The 20,563-nt window shown below is 39.3% G+C and overlaps 2 protein-coding genes and 1 long non-coding RNA gene across 4 annotated transcripts in view; 2 read left to right on the top strand and 1 right to left on the bottom strand.

Moving 5' to 3' along the window:
* Positions 1-5,258, top strand: part of LOC111565432 (inositol polyphosphate-5-phosphatase A) — a 164,945-nt gene extending 159,687 nt beyond the window's left edge. The window contains exons 15-17 of one of the 2 annotated variants that reach the window (XM_055018715.1): positions 908-976; positions 4,182-4,218; positions 4,588-5,258. In XM_055018715.1, the coding sequence (XP_054874690.1) occupies positions 908-976; positions 4,182-4,218; positions 4,588-4,637 (156 nt within the window). In that variant the 3' untranslated portion in view covers positions 4,638-5,258. Of the gene's footprint in view, positions 1-907; positions 977-4,181; positions 4,270-4,587 lie in introns of both variants that reach the window. The other variant, XM_055018716.1, reaches the window with a different exon arrangement.
* Positions 5,259-8,074: 2,816 nt separating this feature from the next.
* nkx6.2 (NK6 homeobox 2) lies at positions 8,075-11,405 on the bottom strand. The gene is made up of 3 exons (XM_023284897.3): positions 10,664-11,405; positions 9,975-10,147; positions 8,075-9,728 (listed from the first exon to the last, which is right to left on the bottom strand). The coding sequence occupies exons 1-3, from the start codon at positions 11,091-11,093 to the stop codon at positions 9,480-9,482; spliced, it is 852 nt and encodes a 283-aa protein (XP_023140665.1). The 5' UTR covers positions 11,094-11,405; the 3' UTR covers positions 8,075-9,479.
* Positions 11,406-15,445: 4,040 nt separating this feature from the next.
* Positions 15,446-20,269, top strand: LOC129350852 (uncharacterized). The gene is made up of 2 exons (XR_008604408.1): positions 15,446-15,747; positions 18,354-20,269. It is a non-coding gene; the product is annotated as an uncharacterized LOC129350852 (long non-coding RNA).
* Positions 20,270-20,563: the final 294 nt, after the last annotated feature.

Below are 20,563 nucleotides of genomic sequence, written 5' to 3'. Positions count from 1 at the left end.
TCTCAGATTCCAGTGCGAGTGTAAATGACTCCTGCTTTTCATTTCTCTCCACTGCACCGTGCACAAGTTTGAAGTTACAACTGCAGAGATCCTCGAGGTGCTGCTGGGAGAATCTGTCCTAAGTTAACTTTGAAGGAAAACAAATGTCTGTTTCCTGACTTGTTTCCAGATGAGAACTCCAGTTTGTTTAAATGGTTGTGTAACATGATTTAGAAAAGTCAGTTTTTTCACTTTCTGTCGGTCACTGTGTTTCCTTTTTGTAACTATAAATTGGCTCAATTTCACTAATGGCTGTTCCTGAGGTAAATCTAAAGTGCTGAGTAAAATCTAACTTACTTAGCAGTTACATTAAGTTTTCACTTTAAATTTGTCTTCCTTACTCCTTTCCTAATACTTCCACCATGACTCAGACTGAACAGGTCATAGTGTATACAGTATCTTGACCAGAAATCTTATCCAGATGACAGATTAACTACAAAGAGTGACATTATTGGTAAAATAATAAGGACTTTATCGGCACCTAAACAAAGTGTCATTGTCCTGACTGTTAATTTCACAACCGCACACAAAAAGTGAAGCTGCTGCTGTGGCTGGTTATATAGACGTTCTTTAATCTCCCCGTTTTACGATTCTAGGTGACTTTTATTTTGAGACCAACAACATGATCCTGCTAATTGCGTTTAATGAAGCTGCTGCTTTGATTGCTCGTCCATGACCGTGTCATAAAACGTGACACGAGCCTGTAATGATTGTACCATGTAAACACAAACACTGTACTGCTGACGCTGCATCCTGTGTGTTTTTATGGTGTAACCCTGCAGCACGATGTCCAACGCTCCTTTCATGCAACAAATACAACTGTTGTTCACGTTTCCATCACACAACGTTTGATTTTGTGTCTCTGCAGCCTGAAAATGAGGAGAAGTCTATAGTCTATGATAACATTGGGCCCAATGTCTGCATGGGGGACCACAAGGTAACAACAGGGGCTCTGCCCACAACCTCACTGTGTGTCATTGTGCTGTGATGTGATTGAAATTGATATTCTGTGAATCAGAGTGTGGAGGTGAAATGGGTTTGGGGCATATAAACATGTTACAACTATATGAGCTGATAGATGATTAAAGGCTATAATATGTGGTTTAGTTGGAGTCTGATTCAGCCTCTGTAACAATCACTGTACTGTTTGTCTCACTGCATATGTACTAGAACACTAGTCAGTGCTCTGCTGGCTTACATCTACACTGATTTTATTGCCATATTTGCTTTGAATTGTCCTCAATTATCAACACATTTCATAATTAACTCCCTGATTTCAAACCGTGTTTCCGACTACTGTCAAATGAATTTGAAGGAAACTTTTGAAATGTCACAAAAAGAATTTTAAAAAGTAAAATGCGAAGGCTTGCTTTCCTTTACTGCTTTGGAGCAAATAAACTAAGCTGTGTGGGTCATTCCAGAATTGGAGAACAATTGGGCTTTAACATTTTTGTAAAATAAACCTTCTCTTTTACAATTTTCTGCTACATATTCATCAATAATAGCTAATAAACTATCAGAGGCGTGATTGGCTCAGCTTACACATCAATGGGACAAGTTTTCTTTCATGTTTTATTTGTTGTCTGCTAACCCTACTCTAATCACAGTAACAGGGTAGCTAAAGCTAATGTTAGCTTTTTCTCAGGAGTAGAAGCTAGATATTTAGCTAGATGTTACTGCTGACCAAGAGGACAAACTTACTGATGGAAAACAGTAAAAAGAATTTGTCTTATCCTGATAGTATGAGGTGGAGTGAGACATTCAGTCAAGGCTGACAATGTTATGAAAATATGAAATATAGAAGAGAGGACATAGCTTTGCTCTACTCATTCTTTTGGAAAACTGTTAGATGATGTTAATTCCAGCGCATCATGTGATTCACTGTGTTCTTCTTTTTCTACCAGTTAAAAAGGCTATGCTAACAGGGTTGTTGTGGGACACATTTCCATGCATAATAATTATTATTTATAATATTATGTTGATTAAAAAAATGTTCTCCCAATTACAAGAGACATTAATGAAAAAAATAATACCAAAAAAGGAGGTTTAAATTTCAAACTGTTTTATTTGAGATTCAATTTGGTCATCGGGGGGGGTGGGACAAGAGAAAAACTAATTTTACGGGAAACTCCAGACATATTTGGTATTTTTTGAAAATATTTTCAAACATTCTTTTCTCCTAGTTTTTTAGATTTGGTCTCAGGACAAGTAAATTTACACAACAACTGCATGTTTTAGTATTTTGTACATGGATTATTTGAAATTTGATGGGTGGGATGTAAAATGTCCTCTAATTTTGGAATGACCCATGTAATATTGTTAGAGGGTGGCGATATAAGCTACATTACACGTGACAAACTGGAAGAAACTGAAAGCAGCGTTCCATACTGTGTTGTAAATACTCAGTATGTTAACTTTCATTCAACGTACTTTTGTGTGAATAAACTGTAGTGTGTATCTTTTTACTTAATGTATTAACACCTCGCTTTCTAAAAGCCTCACTGCCATTTGGAGTGTTGTCATGGTAACTCTCAAGCTTCGTTCCTTTTACCTCTACTGACATCTTCTTGATTTATTTAGACAGAACTGTCAACTCATTACACTTTGTTTCCATCTTAATGGAAAATGATACCTCAGATTTAAATGGAAGAGTGTAAATTGTGCTTCCATGTATTTGTCAGGTGAATTTAATAACAGATGAGTGAATAAAGGAGGCTGCGTTGTCTCAGGAGGTGGCACTATATAATATCCTGTATTACACTTGGATGTAAAAACACAGTAGAAGATGCTGGACACAAGACCAGTTGTGAGCCAGTTGCTAAAAATCTTCAAAGAAGAAGAAGAAGAAGAAAATTGGCCTCTGAGAGAAAAATGGAGAGAAGTCTCCAGGAATTGTTTTCAATCAGGAAAACTGTCATTCGTCCTTCATGTCAGCTGGTATCGGCCATATTTCCTGCTGTTTAAAGGTCAATACAATGAAAAAAGTGGAAACACCTGCTCCAAAAAGATGCTTACACTCGCGTTCCAAAGTTTGGGGTCACTTAGAAGTGTCCTTATTTTTGAAAGAAAAACAATTTTTGTCAATGAAGACAACATTAAATGAATCAGAAATATAGTCTAGACATTTTTAATGTGGTAAATGACTATTCTAGCTGGAAATGGCTGATTTTAGTGGAGTATCTACATAGGGGTACATTACATACATAGAGAAACATTTCCAGCAACCATCACTTCTGTGTTCTAATGCTACATTGTGTTAGCTCATCATGCTGAAAGGCTAATAACTGATGATTAGAAAACCCTTGTGCAGTTATGTTAGCACATGAATAAAAGTGTGAGTTTTCATGGAAAACATGAAATTGTCTGAGGGACCCCAAACTTTTGAACGGTAGCGTATTCTTACATTATATGCATTAATTTCCTTTTTTTAATCATTTATGTCCATCATTCTAAATTAAAACAACTCCCAAAAAGCATCTCAAACAAGCATAACAACTTATTTGTGAAACTTAAGATATTTCTTTTCAAATTTTACTATTTCCAATAATTTTTTTTCTAATGTGAAAACTTCAAAATGTGGATAAAAAGACTTTATGGAAACACGGTTTTAGACAATTTGCCAGACAGACAGAGAAATGTTCACCTGCAAGCAGCTTTATTCCAAAACAACCTCTTAAGGAAAAACTTCTTGTAGGAAACTTAAAAAACTGGGAGAGGTCAGGGCTTTTTTTCTTGTTTTTTTGTAGAAGTGACTGTATAGAAAGTGTTTAACACTGTCGCTTCAGTCTGTGCCGTGTCAGACAGGAGGTCCTCCAGTGAAAGAGAGGCGCCTGAAGTCAGGTCTTTCATCATTACACAGTGTGACAGAGAAAGTGGTGTGTGTGTGTGTGAGGTGACCTGAGCACTCGGACAGTTACTGCAGCAGCCTCAGCTCCAAAACACACAGCACTGCTGCGATCACAGCTGCCTATGTTTAAGAAATATCCAGGGTAGTTAGCAGGCAGGCCCAAAAATGCACCGCGCTGGTATGTGAGTTTAACCTGCGTGTCATGGGTGCTCAGAGGAGACGAGTGTGGACTAAGAGAAAGTGTTCGACCTGATTTTTACTCACCGTGGTTTCTTTGTCTCTGTCCCCCTGCCAGCCTGTCTTCCTGTCCTTCCGAATAACAGCGGGGGCAGGTAAACCTAATGCAAATAAGCACAAGTGTTGTGTGGTGCAGTGATGTCGTGGTAAATATTATTTTTTTCTTTATTATATTTCTTCCCATTGTTGCCACTGTTTGCTTTGATTTGCTTGATTTTTCATTACATTTCACCGGGCCAACGTGCCTGTTTGAAGAGTTTTATTCCAAACAAATAAAACATCCTGAGTGAAGAAACTGTTTGCCGATTGCTTAAAATGCTTGAGACATTTTAAGACATTTACTGACAAACTACTGACATCTTGTAGCTTAACTGTAACCAGAACAGGCTCAGATCATATTTCTTTGATTGAAACGTCGAGATGCGGTTAAGGAGTAAAACTTCTTATTTTGTTTTCCTCCGCAGGGAAGTCTTGCCAAAGGGGGGAGAACATATTCCGTGAAGCGCCTCTGTGAGAACACAAGAGAAACAAACACCACACACAGACACATTTGCACAAACACACTCACACACACACAGACACACACACACTTTGCACAAGCGTACACTGAAGACAAACTTTTTCAGTAGTGCTGACCAGTTGCAGTTGTCCGGACACCTCATCCATATGAAAACACAGCCGTTTTCTCTCCATAAAACACTTTTTGAGATGTGGACGAGCACCCGAGGGCCCGGCTCCAGACAAGACACACATCGCTGACCTCACCGTTGCCATGCAACCCCATTCCCCAGAGAAGAAAAAACAGGACGGACGGACGGACGGACGACTCTTTTCCATGCCACAGCCACATTGCCAAAACTCTAATTGAAATCAGTCCTACTACATCCTTTTAGACACCGTACTTGCCATTTTTAGGTATGCCTCTATGTATAGAAGCTACTTTCCATACAGTATGTAAGGTGTTTTAAAAAAAGAAAAGTGCAATGCAAAAAAAGTTGTATATCTATATTGTTAGGTTTATTTGTAAATTGGACAGTATAACATAGAGTTGTTGATGGTTTTAGTGCTGTTCTCTTTTCTGACCAAACTTTGTGGTCCCTTTGTTGGAATAGATAGAAACTTCTGACTTTATTTCAACTATATATATATATATATATATATATATATATATATATATATATATATATATATATATATATATATATACATATATATATATATATATATATATATATATATATATATATATATATATATATATATATATATATATATATATATATATATATATATGTAATTTTTGGTTTGTTTCATTTTGTTTTTGAGTTGTTGTTGTTGTTGTGTGCACAACACACGGCCATGCCTGACACATCAGTTGAGTCTCATTTTATATGCTGTACTTTTTAAAGAGATAATTTATAATTCTTACCAAAATGTTTATGCTGAAGTGTGTGCAGACTCGGAGAGACTGGGTCTGTGTTCCTGCAGCCACAGTGACCTTTGAATAAGGAGAGAGAAGCAGAGAAACTGTTCAGTGATTTATCGCCTATCCAAGAATGTTTTAAGCAGTGCCATAGACCATGCAAGTATATAAGATAATGTTTCCTATATAGCACTCTCACATTATGTCATTATTATTCTTACTCTAACTTATTTCTATAATATTATGGTTCTGAATGTGATATTTTAGATAGGCTTGGGTGTCCTTAAAATGTAAACTGTTTCTTTTATTTTTTTTGTCTATTTTTGTTACTGCATTATGGTGCCAAGTATCCTACACAGACAGTGTGTAAGAGTCTAAAATACTTAAGTCAGATGGTAAGAGGTGTTGATTTTGAAATGTTTTAAAAAAGAGAAACTCTAAACGCGGGGACAGGGCAGGGAGAGTGTTTTTATTTGTTCTAAATGTAGCCTTCAGCAGCTTTCATTGCAAACAATTGGAGCATTAAAGATGCCAGCGTTTCTTTCCCATCGATTTCATTTACTACACTACAGATTTCAGACAGTGTGAAGCCGTCACATTGATCCTCCGCGATTTTATTCTATTTTATTTTTCATCTAAATCACCGCAAGTGGAAAAGATTTTGTGCCTGCTGCAGAATTTATGTCGTCTTGTGTGATTTGGTTCGTAGGCAAAAAGTGTAAAAACAAAAAAACAAAGAGAGAAGCCCTGCTTGTTTTTGTTCCCGCTGCTCGTTGTGAGTATACTGTAGGAGTATAAGCCGCAGTTTTTATCTTCACTCCATCTTATAAAGCAGATAGAGATTTTATTCTAGCCCTCTGGACGGCCTGGCCTCTACTGTACGTGATGCAGTTCTCAAGCAATAAAAACCATTAGAGCTCAACCGCTGTTCTGTCCTCATTCTGTCTGATTTCATCTCTGAATAAACACGTTTTGATCGGTTTTCCTGCCGCGGGATCCTCCCCGTATGAACACACAAGTTTTACCAGGAGGAAGAAATGTTCCGCATGGGCCTAAACACGCTCACCACAAAACTGACTCTCCTCTGGCTTTCTGTTGGGTAATATCGACTGTAGTTTGACCATATTTCCCAATATTCCCATAGCCTGGTTTAAATACACCATCACTTTCTGCGAAAGTTTAAAAAAAAAAATAAATAAATAAATATATATATATATATATATATATATATATATATATATATATATATATATATATATATATATATATAGTGCAATTTAAAGCCCAGGTACGAGCACGAATCCAGGCAAGAGCAACAATCACAGCAGAAATATTTCAAATAAATTCAAATTTAACTAGCATTTAAAAAGGGCACGAAGAAAGTTTGACATTTTGACTCCCTTAAACATAAATATTAAACCTTTCTGGGAATTTAACAATTCTCCTCGTAGTAATTTGAATGAAGACGACTTTTGTTACGCGAAGATTAAAGTTAAAATACAACAAAAATCCAAATGAATGCATTATTAAGTGCTTTCCTCATTTTGTTCTGCATCTTCAGGAACTCCTCCATCACTGCGGCCTCCATCAGCCCTACATTTGTATTTATTTCCTCCTCCAGAGCCTTTTTTAAACGGCGGCAGGTGTTCGCTTCATGCAAGGATTATCAAAGACTTCACAGTGGGATTTGAGTTTAATGACTACTGATTTCTGATTGGCTGACTGGGACTACAGGGAGGACTAACAGCAAGTGTAGTACCGCCTCACAGACACAGGGGGCGCACTGCTAATCACCAGCTCCACATCCAGGTTTATGCACCAAACATTAAGCAGTAGAACCCCTAAATTATTACTTTCTGTCTATTGAAATCATTGAGCAACACCACATTAATGCATATATTGGCAAAATAATTAACTGAAGAAATCATGCACCCACTGACTACATTTGTAGTGCAATTTTCTAAGTTGAAAAGCACATAATAATAATAATAATAATAATAATAATAATAATAATAATAAAGCAATAAACATGCCCTTAAATTTGATAGTTTGGTTTTACTCACTTATTTACAATTAGATTTGTTGTGAAATGTGAACCTGTACTATACAGCAGTCTGTTAAATTATAATAAAGAGTATAATATTCTAAAACAATAAATGCTACAATAAATATTTAACATTCGTCGTTTTCCTAAAATATAGTTATATATTGCTCTATAAAATCTTAATTCATTTATAGACGTAATTATTCGAAAACAAAGTCATAGTTGAACCTAAATTTAAAAAGTAATAACTTTGTTTTTGATACGTATCATTTGATATTTCATATAAAAGTCTTAATAATATTAAGAGATGCTCTATTAATGATATAATAATAATAATAATAATAATATAATATTAATGAATCTTCTGAAAGTATCCTTGTTGCCAGTAACGAAATTCAATTAGCGATAGTCATGAATGTATCTTTAATTTATAATAAGCCCATACATTAAAACAAAACAAAAAAAAAACATAATAAAACTAAAATGCTTGTTAAATAATTTATTCATAATACAAAGTTTTTTTTCTTCCAATAACCTTCAGGGAAGCAATAATACTCTCTTTAGATCAAACAGAAACAAAGCTCCAGTTTTCTATTCCGCTGCGTGATGAGGTAAAACAATCTTCCAAATGAAACCAAAGCAAAGTGATGTCGTTAAAACAAGCTGCTTTTCTTTTCTTTTTTAAACAGTGATTATTTACAGCATATTTTTTTTCTTGCGTCTATACATTTGTGTGCCGGTGTGGAGAATTCAAGAAAAGGGGTGAAGAAAAAAAAAGAGGCGACGTGACGCTGCAGGAATGAAAAGGAAGCAGCAGGTATATCTGAGGGGGATAAGCGCGTCAGGGCTGCCACGTTTCCACTGCTTCACACAACATAATTTATTCAGTAAAAAATATATACAACCTCATCTGCAGGCTACAGAACGAATCATCTCCTCATGTCCAACCTGCGCCCACTCCAGAACGTTTTATTCTCCTGCCTTGTAGGACAGTGGATACCCTGGTTAAAGTGAGCTTTAGAAGCATCACAGGCCCCGTTTACACCTGCCGAGTGAAACATGCGTCTGGGATCCGGATCAGTGTTGGCTCACAATGTATCATTAAAAACTTCGAGTCACCTTTTAAAACCATTAAACAAATGTCTGCTTTTGTTTAAACAAATCAAATCGCAATAGCGCTGAATTATCTGAAACGTGTGTTCACTTTAAAATAAAAAAGAATGAGCATTTATCTTTAAATGATATTATTATAAATACTAAAAAATATATATATCTCAAATTAATAAAAAAAATATTCAGTGGATCTCAGTCAGAGTAAAGGAATACCTTCCTTTACTTCTAAAGGTGTCTGGCTGTTAACGGAAAATAATGTAACAAGTGTCATGAATTATACTGGATGAACTCAGCTTTACTTGTGGCCTAAAAGTAATAAGTCACGCTGATGAGGTCAACACTGATCCGGACTGTGTGTATATAATATTTTGTTTACATTTACACCTCTTGTTAAAACTCCACTTTGTATGCGTAAAAACCGATTTGCGTCGCCAAAACTATTTCCTTCCACAAAATTAATTGTCCTTTCAACTGGCATAAGCTCGTCATTGTGAGTCTTCTTGAAGTCCAGTTCTGACAGGAGTTATAGCTCCGTGTTCACAGAGTCTGCATGTGGCTTTGGATGCAATCAAATGCGTCTCTGGCCACGTTTTGCTGAGCGAGTCCTCCGTGCGTCTTGGCGCACGCTTGGTTTTTACGCATTCGTCTGAGCAAAATGCGATTCCCCTCAGACGCATGTCGGTGGTGTCAGGTGGAAATGGGGTCAGAAAGAGTGCGACAAGTCTCTGTCTCTTGGACCCTCCGGTCCCCCCGACTTTGCCCCCCAGCTGTGGGCATCACAAGGTGTCCGAGCTGTTACTGCAGGGGCTGATCAGCGCCAGGTTGGTGGCCTTGTGCTTTTTCAACAGTCTCGTGATTTTCTCGTCGTCTGAATTTGGGTCCAGTGGTTTGTTGTACTCGTCGTCGTCCTCGTTGTCCGAGCTCTCCTTCATTTTCTCCGTCTCAGAGTCGTGCTTCTTCTTGGCCGAGGCCATTTCTGCTGCGTGTCTCTTCCGCCATTTGGTTCTTCTGTTCTGGAACCAAACCTGTTGAAAGAGAAGCGCACAGATGCTCAACAGGTCCGGAGAGGAGAAACTGAAATGATCCACGGAGTCAAACTGAGGAGATCTGGTCGACATAATCACTGATGTACAGAATAAATAACATTAGAAACTACTATAATAATAATAATAATAATAATAATAATAATAATAATAATAATAATAATAATAATAATAAACCAGTGGGCCAAATAAGGTGTTCCACATTTACCAAAAATCTGAACTCTTTACCTTGACTTGACTCTCGGTCATTCCTAAAGAGTAGGCCAGCCGGGCTCTCTCTGGACCGGCCAGGTATTTTGTCTGTTCGAAAGTTTTCTCCAGTGCAAAAATTTGCTGTCCTGAAAAAGTCGGTCTGGAGTGTTTCTTCTTGCCGTCCTTGTCCACCATTAGGTTTGCCTGAGCTGGAGAAACAACACAAGGACGCAAAGTTACGGACAGAAAGAATTTAAATGTGGGCGACAGATCCTGATCAAACTATTTTAAATGTGAAGCTTCTGTAACACATCTGAGTCTAAATGAGGCTCAAATAATAATTCCTCTTATTCATCTGAGCTTCATGAGGCGTTCACTGACCAACTATTCACAATTAATGCTTTTAATATCATTATTATTCTCACAGTTTAAAAGTTAGGGCAGGCATGGTGTACATAGTAAATGTTCTGTTTGAGCAACTCTAATATACTTTTATGGTCACCATAGAACCTTCAATATTTGGAGCTCTTTAGCGCAGCATCTATAATAAGAGAAGAATCTAGATTTGTTGTCCTGGTTGTGTAAAACGCCGTGTATGTTTAGTTGTGTTTACAGCTGCAGGCCTCTCTCTTACTGGCCTGAATAAAGTCTAAAATCAGCAGCCTCACAGAGCAGCCTTGGATTTTCGAACTTGCACAAACTAACTCCAAACACGCACGACTTACTTGGACAAGGAACCCGCGGGTCCCTCCACGGAGACCCCTGCATCACCCCGGGCCAGAAGATGGGCGCCCTCCCCGGCAGCTCGGCCAGGGGCTTCGGGTACCGAGACACCGCCGGGCTGAAGTACATCCCCGCCGCCGCAGCGGCCGCGGTGGTAGCCAGGCCGTTTATCCGCGGAAACCCGGACAGCAGCTGCCCGGCGGTGGTGATGGGTCTCCCCAGGATGTCGCTTATTCCGTGCGGGGTCCCCCCGGAGAGCTGGGAGTTCAGGTTGGAGAGCGGAGGCGCCTTGAAGCCGGCCGGGCTCTGCTGCAGCGCGTACGGGAACAGGGACGTCTTCATCTCGGTCATGTTGTGCAGGGCCGCCAGCGGGGTGCTGCCCAGGACGAAAGCACTCTGCCGGTTAGCCTCCATCTGCCCGACCGCTAACATTTGTGATCATGAACCGCCAAACTCGCTCGAATAAAAACTGGAGATGAACTAGTGGAAGTGAAACGAGAGGAAGAGTCAGGAACAAAAGTATCCCGGAGGAGCTGGACGAGCGGAGTGGAGAAACTTGAGTAAAAGCCGAACTTGTTCTCTCCTGGGAGCTCGGTCACAGTGTCTCCGCTGAGTGTTTGGGGAGGGTCAGCTGCATGCGGCCGCCGTAGGATCCTCGCCGGTCTGATGACGGTTTTAGTGGTTCTGATGGGAACCATTAAGGGTTGCTGGTCCGTCCATAAATTCACTGGCGCTCTGCTGGGAGGGAAACGGGACTCTCTGATAACAGCGCAGCCACCTGCGGGCGCGCTGCTCCCATTGGACAGAGCTGAGTGAAGCTGCATTCTGATTGGACGAGACGCGAGCTCCGCTGCTTCACATGTGCGTCTCTGCCGGACGGGTGCTGCATTGACGTACTGTCGGAAATATTGCACTCCAGCAAAGGTTCTTAAGAACTACGCTCCTCAGCGCTGATTAGGACTGACTGTGTTTCTGTAAGATGATGGTGATAGGAGACGTGTTAGAACAGCTTGAGTTATTAATATTACTATGCATGCTAGAGCGGCTGGGTGAGGAAGGCGGCTCCAAATGCTAGCGTTTTTATTTTTTCTTCAGATTTGTGCTAAATCTTACAATATTAATGACCACATCTGATTTTTAGACTTTTATGCACTGAAGCTGAAATTACTTAAATGTTGCACCAGGCTGAAATAAATGATTTAACGTTGCAGAAACCCTGGTGTCTGATGAGACCGTGAACGCACCAGCAGCCCCACTCTATTAAGATCTTTAGCGCTGCTGTTAATGATGCGTTTCACACTGTGGAAATCATTGTTTCCACATTTGACAAAGAATATACATTTACATTGAAACACTGTGAGTGTATTAAACAGCGTCAGAGGAGAGATTCTGCGTATTTCTGCTGAATTTGACGCAGATCGAATATGACATTTTAATCTCGAATAAAAAAAAATAACTCGATTCGACTTTATTTTGTATTTCCAATTTGTTTTTCGTTGACATTTGTGATTATTAGGATTTTTCAGGAAGTCAGCAGGTCTTATTATTTCTGTATTTTCAGATGGTACTTTCAAGGAATAAAATGAGTTATTCCAGCGCTGCCTTCGTAAAAGATTACTGTTTCTCCCACTTTAGTCTCTAACATCAGCATCATTTAATGTTGGTTATTTGCTATTTGAGAGCTCTGAATGAGAGAAACAGCCCCTGGAATTTGAGATGTAACCGAAGTGTGTCATTAAAGCATGAACTCTAATCTGACTCAGATAATCTGGTGTTTTCCAGACAAACTGCGTTATTATGGTGAAAGTGTGTGTGAGAAACAGGAAAAAAAAAAGAAAAAATCCGTCTGCGGGCTCCAGTCATCACTCTGAGTGCTGTAATATTTTATGGAGATGTGAGGAGGTTGTAAGAGTGAAATATGGCCACGTTAGCATTTGAAAGGCTTCAGCAAATGCACCTTGCTGCCCATTTGCGCACCGGGGGAAGATTGTGGATTTTAAAAGGCTTTCAAACGCGAGGTGATTCACAATTTTGCCTGTATTTCTTGATGTTGAAGGGATGCTGCAGGGCCGCACACGGCTTCTAATCCTGCAAATGGCTCCTCTGTTTCTGATTTATATGCGTATATTCTCCTCTGATTGTATACATTCATTTTATTATCTTGTTTTAAGCTCTTTCCAAAATGATCATTGCGTAATATTGGGGAAAAAATAAAAAAATCCTGTAACTTTATTCAGCACAGCGTTGCTCAGTCGGTGCCTTTAGTATTTCGTAATTTATCAGTGAGTTAAATAAAGTATTTGGGGCCTGACCCGCAGGGAGATCAATGACGGAAAGATTGGCACTTTTTCCAGCTCATCTGCAGCCAAAGCCGAGAGCTGCCAAACAGCCCGTCACCGTAAAAACCATAATCGCAATTTAACATAATGAAGGAATTTTTTTATCTCCTAAATTTAAGGGTAATTCAAAGTTTAAACTCTTAAACTCAGATTTGTTACAGACATGGACGTGGCCCCTATCTACAGGAATGGAAGGTAAAAATCTGCGCTGATAATTATTGGGAAATTTATGAAACCAGTGAAAGGAGCCTAACATTTATTTCTCTACGACTGAACAGCAGCATTAAGAGGATAAAATCAGAGCCACACTGCGTCAAATAAGAAGAATAAACAAATGGCGGCATTTATGGAATTAAACATGTCTTTACAATAAATTCAATAGGTTCATTTGACTTTATTACTCGTAATTAAATTTGCAGTGAGACCTGTTGCTCACCACTGACAGTCTGAGGCTGATTTATGAAGTAAATTCTATTGTGGTTTTGAATAAAGGCTCGTTGGCCCGCTGATGGCGCGAACCGCAGCCCTTTGTCCCTCCATCCAAAGGAAATAGGTTCATAAACAGCGAAAAGATAATCTTATCTGAGTGTAACCTCCACACAAATGGGAATTGACAGAGCAGCAGCGGCGGAGATAAGCAGATGTCTGGACAAAAAGACGCTTGTTGGAGTCAGTGAAGGCCTGGATGTGTCCAGTCACCGGTGCGTTCAGCTGCTTCAGCGCCTGTCACTGTCTCTCTGCACTTTCAATTATTCATGTGGTCACGGACAGTAAATATGGACACATGAATGCAGTTCAAAGAGCAGAATACGTGGCAATTAAATTAGTAAAAGTTAAAGATAAAAGAAAAAAAAACAAAACCAAAATGTGATCACTCAGCACATCACATATTTTCACAGCTGTTTTAATGCTATTTCAGGGCTCTAAGCACACAGGGAAAGTCTAATGGAAGAAACAGGACAGAGACCCTCCTCCAAACTTGATTAAAGTCAGGAAATCAGCATGAACAGCTGCATAATTTGGCCAGCAGCGCCCTCTAGTGCTTTAAACTGAAACCACTTGAAAAATTCGAAAGACACAATCTCTGTGTGGTAATAATATTTCCCTTGGTGTTTGGAAACAACATGAGTTATTAAATTATGTGTGTAGCTCCTCTTGGAAAAACTAGTGAAGCAGCGATCAGCCTTTTATAAAGCCACCGACAGCAAACCTTCATGTCAGGAATCTTATCATCACCTTTGACACATCACTGAAATACACTACTGTTCAAAAGTTTGAGGTCACCCAGACAATTTAATGTTTTCCATGAAAACTCACACTTTTATTCATGTGCTAACACAATTGTAGAAGGGTTTTCTAATCATCAATTAGCCTTTCAACACCATTAGCTAACACAATGTAGCATTAGAACACAGGAGTGATGGTTGCTGGAAATGTTCCTCTGTACCTCTATGTAGATATTCCATTAAAAACCTGTGGTCCTGCTGTAGCTCCAGCTGGTTTAGGTCCTCAGAACAACTAAGTTTAACTGATCCACTATCAAGGCTGTAGCAAATAGCGGCTCCAAGCTCCAAAGCTCCTTATTCAATTAAATGTCCCTCCTCTGTCTATACTTTTTAGGAAAACTTAAGATGCACATGTTTTAAATGGCTTTTGGTTGCTCTTAGTGGCCTTACTATTTTCGTATTTCATATATACATTGGTGGAAAAAAGTTTTCGGACACCCTTAAAATTTTACACAATCTCAAATATTGTCATGAAATATTTGTGGGAAAATGTTCTTTGTGTTTCAAAAGGTGTGGCTGCATTAGATAGACACAAATACAAATGATTTTTGTTGTTTATTATTCACAAGAAAAACAAACAAAACTAAATTCTTGACAGTTTCAACATGTCACTTCTCAACATTGTCAGTGTCAGAGTCAACAAATAACAGAGAATGTGTCCATCCTGTCATTAACATGCAGTAGAGCTCTAATCCTGGCTGGCATGTTCCCCATGAGCCTTTCACACTGTTGGCCCATTCTTCTTGAATTACTGCTTTTAATTCTTCTAAATTCTTTGGTTTACACTTTGAAACAGACCTTTTGATGATCCACCACAGATTTTCAATGGGGCTCATGTCCGGGGATTGAACTGGCCACTGTAATACCTGGATTGTTATGATCCCTGCTCCAGACCCTGTTCCTCTACTTCCTTCTCCCTCCTTTCTCCTTTCTTCCTGTCTCTGTCTCTTCCTTGTCTCTCTCTCTGTCTCTCCTATATCTCTCCCTAACTCTTCCCATGTTTTCTCTCTCTCCTTGTCTTGTCCCTCTGGCTCCCCCTGTCTGCATCTGTTGGTCTCTGTGTCTTTATGCCTGCCTGACTTGTCTCTCACTCACCTGCCTGCACTCTGTTGATTACACCTATGAGATTGAGCTACAGCAATCAGCTGACCCAACTCACCTGTTCACAATCACACCTCCTCCTATATAAGCACAGTTCAGTCACTCACTCCCCCCTGGACCATTGACTGTCACATCCCTGCTTTCCTCCAGTCTCGGATCCCCTCATGGACTCAGTTTTTCTGCTGATCCTAGCTTTACTCCAGTCTTTCATAACCCCACCTGGACTCTAGTCTTCCCTCATCCTGGATACCTACCAGTCCCCTCCCTGTCCTCAATCTGCTGCCTATCTGTCTTGTTTCCCCATCAGCTCCTGGATTCCTCATGTCTGCCTACCTTGCCCCTTTAATTTTGTTCCCTGCTGTAAGTACACCATTTGTTGATTTAGTTTTGTTATTCAGTTTAGGGCTTTCTTTGTATTCCTATGTAGAGTGTAGCTGGTTTTTGTTTCGGCTTTGTAGTTCTGGATATTTAGTATTAGGTCTTGTTTAGTTTCCCCCTCAATTAGACTGGTTCCATTTTCTAGAAAGTGGACATCCCAAGGCATTTCTCTTCAGCTTATGGCATATTGCACTTTTTGGATGTTTATGGTGTGCTTAACTGATTTCATGAATATGCCGATTTAAATTTTGCCTAAGTTGCCCTTGGCAACAGACGTAAAAACATGGCTGACGGATCAAGTGCAACTTTAGCGCCCAACGGTATTACGACATACATAATATTTTTTTTTTCTGTGTAGTAGTCTAAAATTGTAAAATTCTCATTAAAAACTATGCATCCATGCAACAACAGTAATAGCAAAAGATCTGATGGAGCTTTGGTGGGAAATGGGTGCGGTCTTACAAGAATTGTTGAAAATTCATTGTGAGTGATTAATCGTCTGAGACCCACGGTTGCAAAATTGCAACATTTATTTAAAGATGTTTAGTGACACAACTCGAGTAATTTTTTTTTAAGTATAATACATGTGATGTTGAGGGATTTCTTTCAATATTGCAAAAATACAACACTGGGCTTTAATGGGTGCTACTTATTTACACAGAAGGCCCCATCACTAAATCATGAGTAAATTCATCAATTGTGCCATCTATGGCAATATACAGTGTCTATACTATATATATATATATATATATATATATATATATATATAGGTTATGGGATTAAGATTAAAGCTTAACTGTATTAATTTTGTATAGGAGTATATTAACAGGTACACTACCAGTCAAAAGTTTGGACATAACTTCAATGCTTATGGGTCAATCACACATGACCTTATCCAAGAAGGGCTTGACCACTATTACATCCCAGTAGCGATCCAAGACATGGTCACCAGCTATCTTGCTGGGTTCAGACTCAGATTCAGCCCTTTTTACCACCAGTTGGCTGGACCTCCAAAAAGGGGATTCCAACAGGGTGTACTATCTCCCTCATCTTGTTCATTATGGGAACGAACCTACTGATATCTGCAGCAGAGGGCATAACCCGGGGCCCTAAATCCGAGTTGGGCATTGTCCAGCCAGTGCTGCGAGACTTCATGGACGATATCACAGTAACAACAGTGACTCATGTCCAAGCAAGATGGGTATTGAAAACTCTGGGCAGCGTCGCTTCGTGGGCAGGGATGCTGTTCAAAGCCAGGAAGTCCAGGCGCTTGATTACTAAGAAGGGCAGAGTTACCAGTAAGTTCAGTCTCCGAGTTTAGGGCGAGGTCATTCCATCCATTGAAGACAATCCAATAAAGTGACTGCAGAAGTGGTTCACCGTGTCACTGACAGATGGCGGCAATGTTGCTGATGCAGTGAAGCAGACTGACTCTGGCACGCATACTGTCTGGGTGCAAAATAGCTTTAACCCAAGGGCGGTATAGATGGTGCCACGACAAAGTTCTCCTCTCACTCACTGATACTGTAGAGCAGGAGAGAGGCAAGAAGAGGTCAGCTGGCACAGTCATAAGGAGAGCGATCTCTTTCCTTAAGGAAGGAGCTAGACCTATTAAGATCACAAGAACAAAGCCCAACACCCTTCAAACTGCAAGCTCTTGGGAGATGAGTGTTGATGTAGACAGGAGGTTGCAGTTCCCGGAAGTGGTTCAAACAACCCTCCGGCCAGACATTGTGCTGTGGTCAACTAAAGACCAGAAGATAATTGTGGTCGAACTGACGGTGCCATGAGAGAAAGGCTGCGAAGAGGTCCATGAGAGGAAGGCCTGAAAGTACCAGCATCTTATCCAAGAGTGCAGAGACAAGGGCTGGCAGACGTGGTTGTTTCCAGTAGCGATCAGGTGCCGGAGCTTCCCAGCCAAGTCAGCATGGCGTTTGCTGTCAGCTCTGGTCTTGAATGAAGTGATTTCTTTGGCTTGACATTTGAAAAATCTGAGTTAATTCTATGTCATCCTCAACAAACCCAGAAAATCCAGACATTTGTTTCCAACTAGCTGAGATTAAAAAAGAGGCTCTTTAATGTCTAAATTAATATATTGTTTACGTTTTATGTGAATTTACCACACAGAACAAGAACTCTCTGATTTTGCCTTTAAAATTTCTTGTATCACAGAGATTATCAAACTATTTATGTGTAAAAAGGATGTTTTAGTTTACAAGTACAAATTCTGTCTAAACCTATAAAAAACTGACAATCAAATTGTTTTTTTTACAATCAAAACACACTAGATTTCTCCTTTACGGAACTCCAGAGGAAGATGACTGTGTGATCTTTGCATGCCAAATTCCAATAATCTTGCTGGCATTACATCATAGCAGGAAAGTTGGGCTAAAAGTAATTTCAATAGTTACGTGTTTGGTGTTGTAAATAAAAGGGTGTGACCACTCTGAAATGTCTTTTAGGATCCATTGAATGTATTCATGTTTATCTTTTTTTTTCTTTCTTATTTTTTCACAGGGTGTTTGGCCATGATCTAATCAAAACTGTACTGTTAATTCCTCTGTAATTTGAATCTTCTCTCCCCCAAGGAGCATTAAACCCACGAGGAGGCCAGTGAACCCAGTAACACCACTAGATGGCAACCTGCATCCAGGAGAAGGCCAAGAAACTCTGCTCCAAGAAACATCCTGCTTGTGTGCTGGGATCATGGACTGAACAGTACATTTCAGGTTATGCAATATTAAGATAATCCAAATTTGAAGCTTATAGTTACTGAGTGTAAAGTGACTACAAAGATTCTTGAAGACTTTTAGGTGATACAGTTGCATGAAAAACAGTCCACATACATTTAGTGTACAGCTTAACTTCTTTGTGGGATGGAAGAAATGCACACTGTAGAAGCCATAAGAAGTTGTGAAATTAAAGACACTTTATGGGGGGATTTTTTTTTTAAATGACATTTTCAGACTGCAGTGATGAGAGAGTGAAGAAAAAAATACCCACACATTTTTACTAAGATTGTTTGAAAGTCACCACAGTAACTCAGATATTCCACACAGAACGGCATTAAGAATTTAACTTACTAATGGTTGTGCTGTGTGGTTATATGTAAATGAAAATATTTTCACCAGCAAGCATTTGATTCTGGATCTCAGAGAAACAGGTACTAAATTGCAAGATCCTGAACTCACTTTGTTCAACACGAATGTGGAACACTTATATTCAGTATTTTTTTTTTTTTTTTAAAGATTAAATACGTGCATTGTCTGCACCAGGCAGAGTTTGTTGTATGCAGTAAGTATGTTCTTCCAACATCTTGCAATTTCCAGTTTGCCTGGGTTTCCTTTGGATGTTCCACTTTTCTCTCAGTCTGTGTAGTAAAGTGAGATCAGTCACACAGTGTGTTTCTGCCTTCTGCTGCAGTGACTGCTGGGTGACCTCATGTTTTTTTTTTTTTCATTTTAGCAAAGTTTGACATTGACATTACATTGACATTAGTCTGGTAAAAATACAGTCTATGGGTAAAACTACAGTAAATCTTGAGGTACAATATACAACAACAGCAAATACAACTATGTGCAATATTATTTGCAATGTCAAATTATTAAAAACTGCATCATTTCTATATTGACAAGCAGAGAATTCACTCTTGGGAACAATCAAAAACAAAGACTTCAGACTACAAAGAGTATATTGAAAATACAGGCCCCAGAGCAGAAACTCACTGCAATAAAAGTGAATACACCTGTGATCACCGAAATAAAACTGGGTACCGCCTGTCATTTTCAATCAGCCAAACTGCATGAACAAAATTGGAAAATGTGCTGGAAAAAGTACGACTTTCTCAGTTTTGGACCTATGGACTGTGTTAATCTGCATCATCATGGCTCCATGTGGAAAAAAAAAAATTGCTTGAGGAACTGAAAAACCTGTACTACTGGAAGATCAGTGACTAACTAGGAATCAGCATAAGCACAGTAGCAGCAGTAATCAGAAGGTATAGAATCAGTCATAGTATTACTAATCAGAGGTGCAGTAGCCATCCTCCTAACATGATGGCACAGACAGTGCACTACTTGCACAACATATCTCTGAAAAACAGTGCTTTAGATATAACAGATGGGTTATCAGTAGAAAAAGCCTGATGAATATCTGGAGCACATTGTTTGGTCAGATAAGACCAAGATAGATTTTTTTGACTCAGATGTTTGGTATGAACCTGGTCAGGACTACCACAGTAATGCATAGTCCTGACAGTGAAGCACAGAGGAGGGAGTGTGAGGATGTGAGGCTGCATGAGAGTAAAACGTGTTGGAGAAGACATTTATAGCCTCACACTTTTATTCATGTACTAACATAATTGCACAAGGGTTTTCTAATCATCAATGAGCCTTTCAACACCATTAGCTAACACAATGTAGCATTAGAACACAGGAGTGATGGTTGCTGGAAATGTTCCTCTGTACCTCTATGGAGATATTCCATTAAAGATAAGCTGCTTCCATATTTGGATGATGTTTATTTTGTCGTTGACTATCATAGGATAACGTTATTTCTTTTACACCGACAAATCAAAGATAAGATGGTTTTACCTTAGCTGACATGTTTCAACTGCAACTGCAGTCTTCTTCAGAGCATCATCTGACGTGTGCTGACGAACAAGAAAACAAAAAATCAGCCATCACGGATCACTGCAAAAGAAACAACCACATCATGGACTGGGACAGGGGGAGTATTGTAACATCGGAGACCAACAAGCATAAACGATGGATCAAGGAGGCCATCGAGATCAGAAAGT

The sequence above is a fragment of the Amphiprion ocellaris genome, chromosome 16 (genome assembly GCF_022539595.1).
Source record: "Amphiprion ocellaris isolate individual 3 ecotype Okinawa chromosome 16, ASM2253959v1, whole genome shotgun sequence".
NCBI classification, from domain to species: domain Eukaryota; kingdom Metazoa; phylum Chordata; class Actinopteri; family Pomacentridae; genus Amphiprion; species Amphiprion ocellaris.
This window is presented reverse-complemented; position numbering and strand designations above follow the sequence as displayed.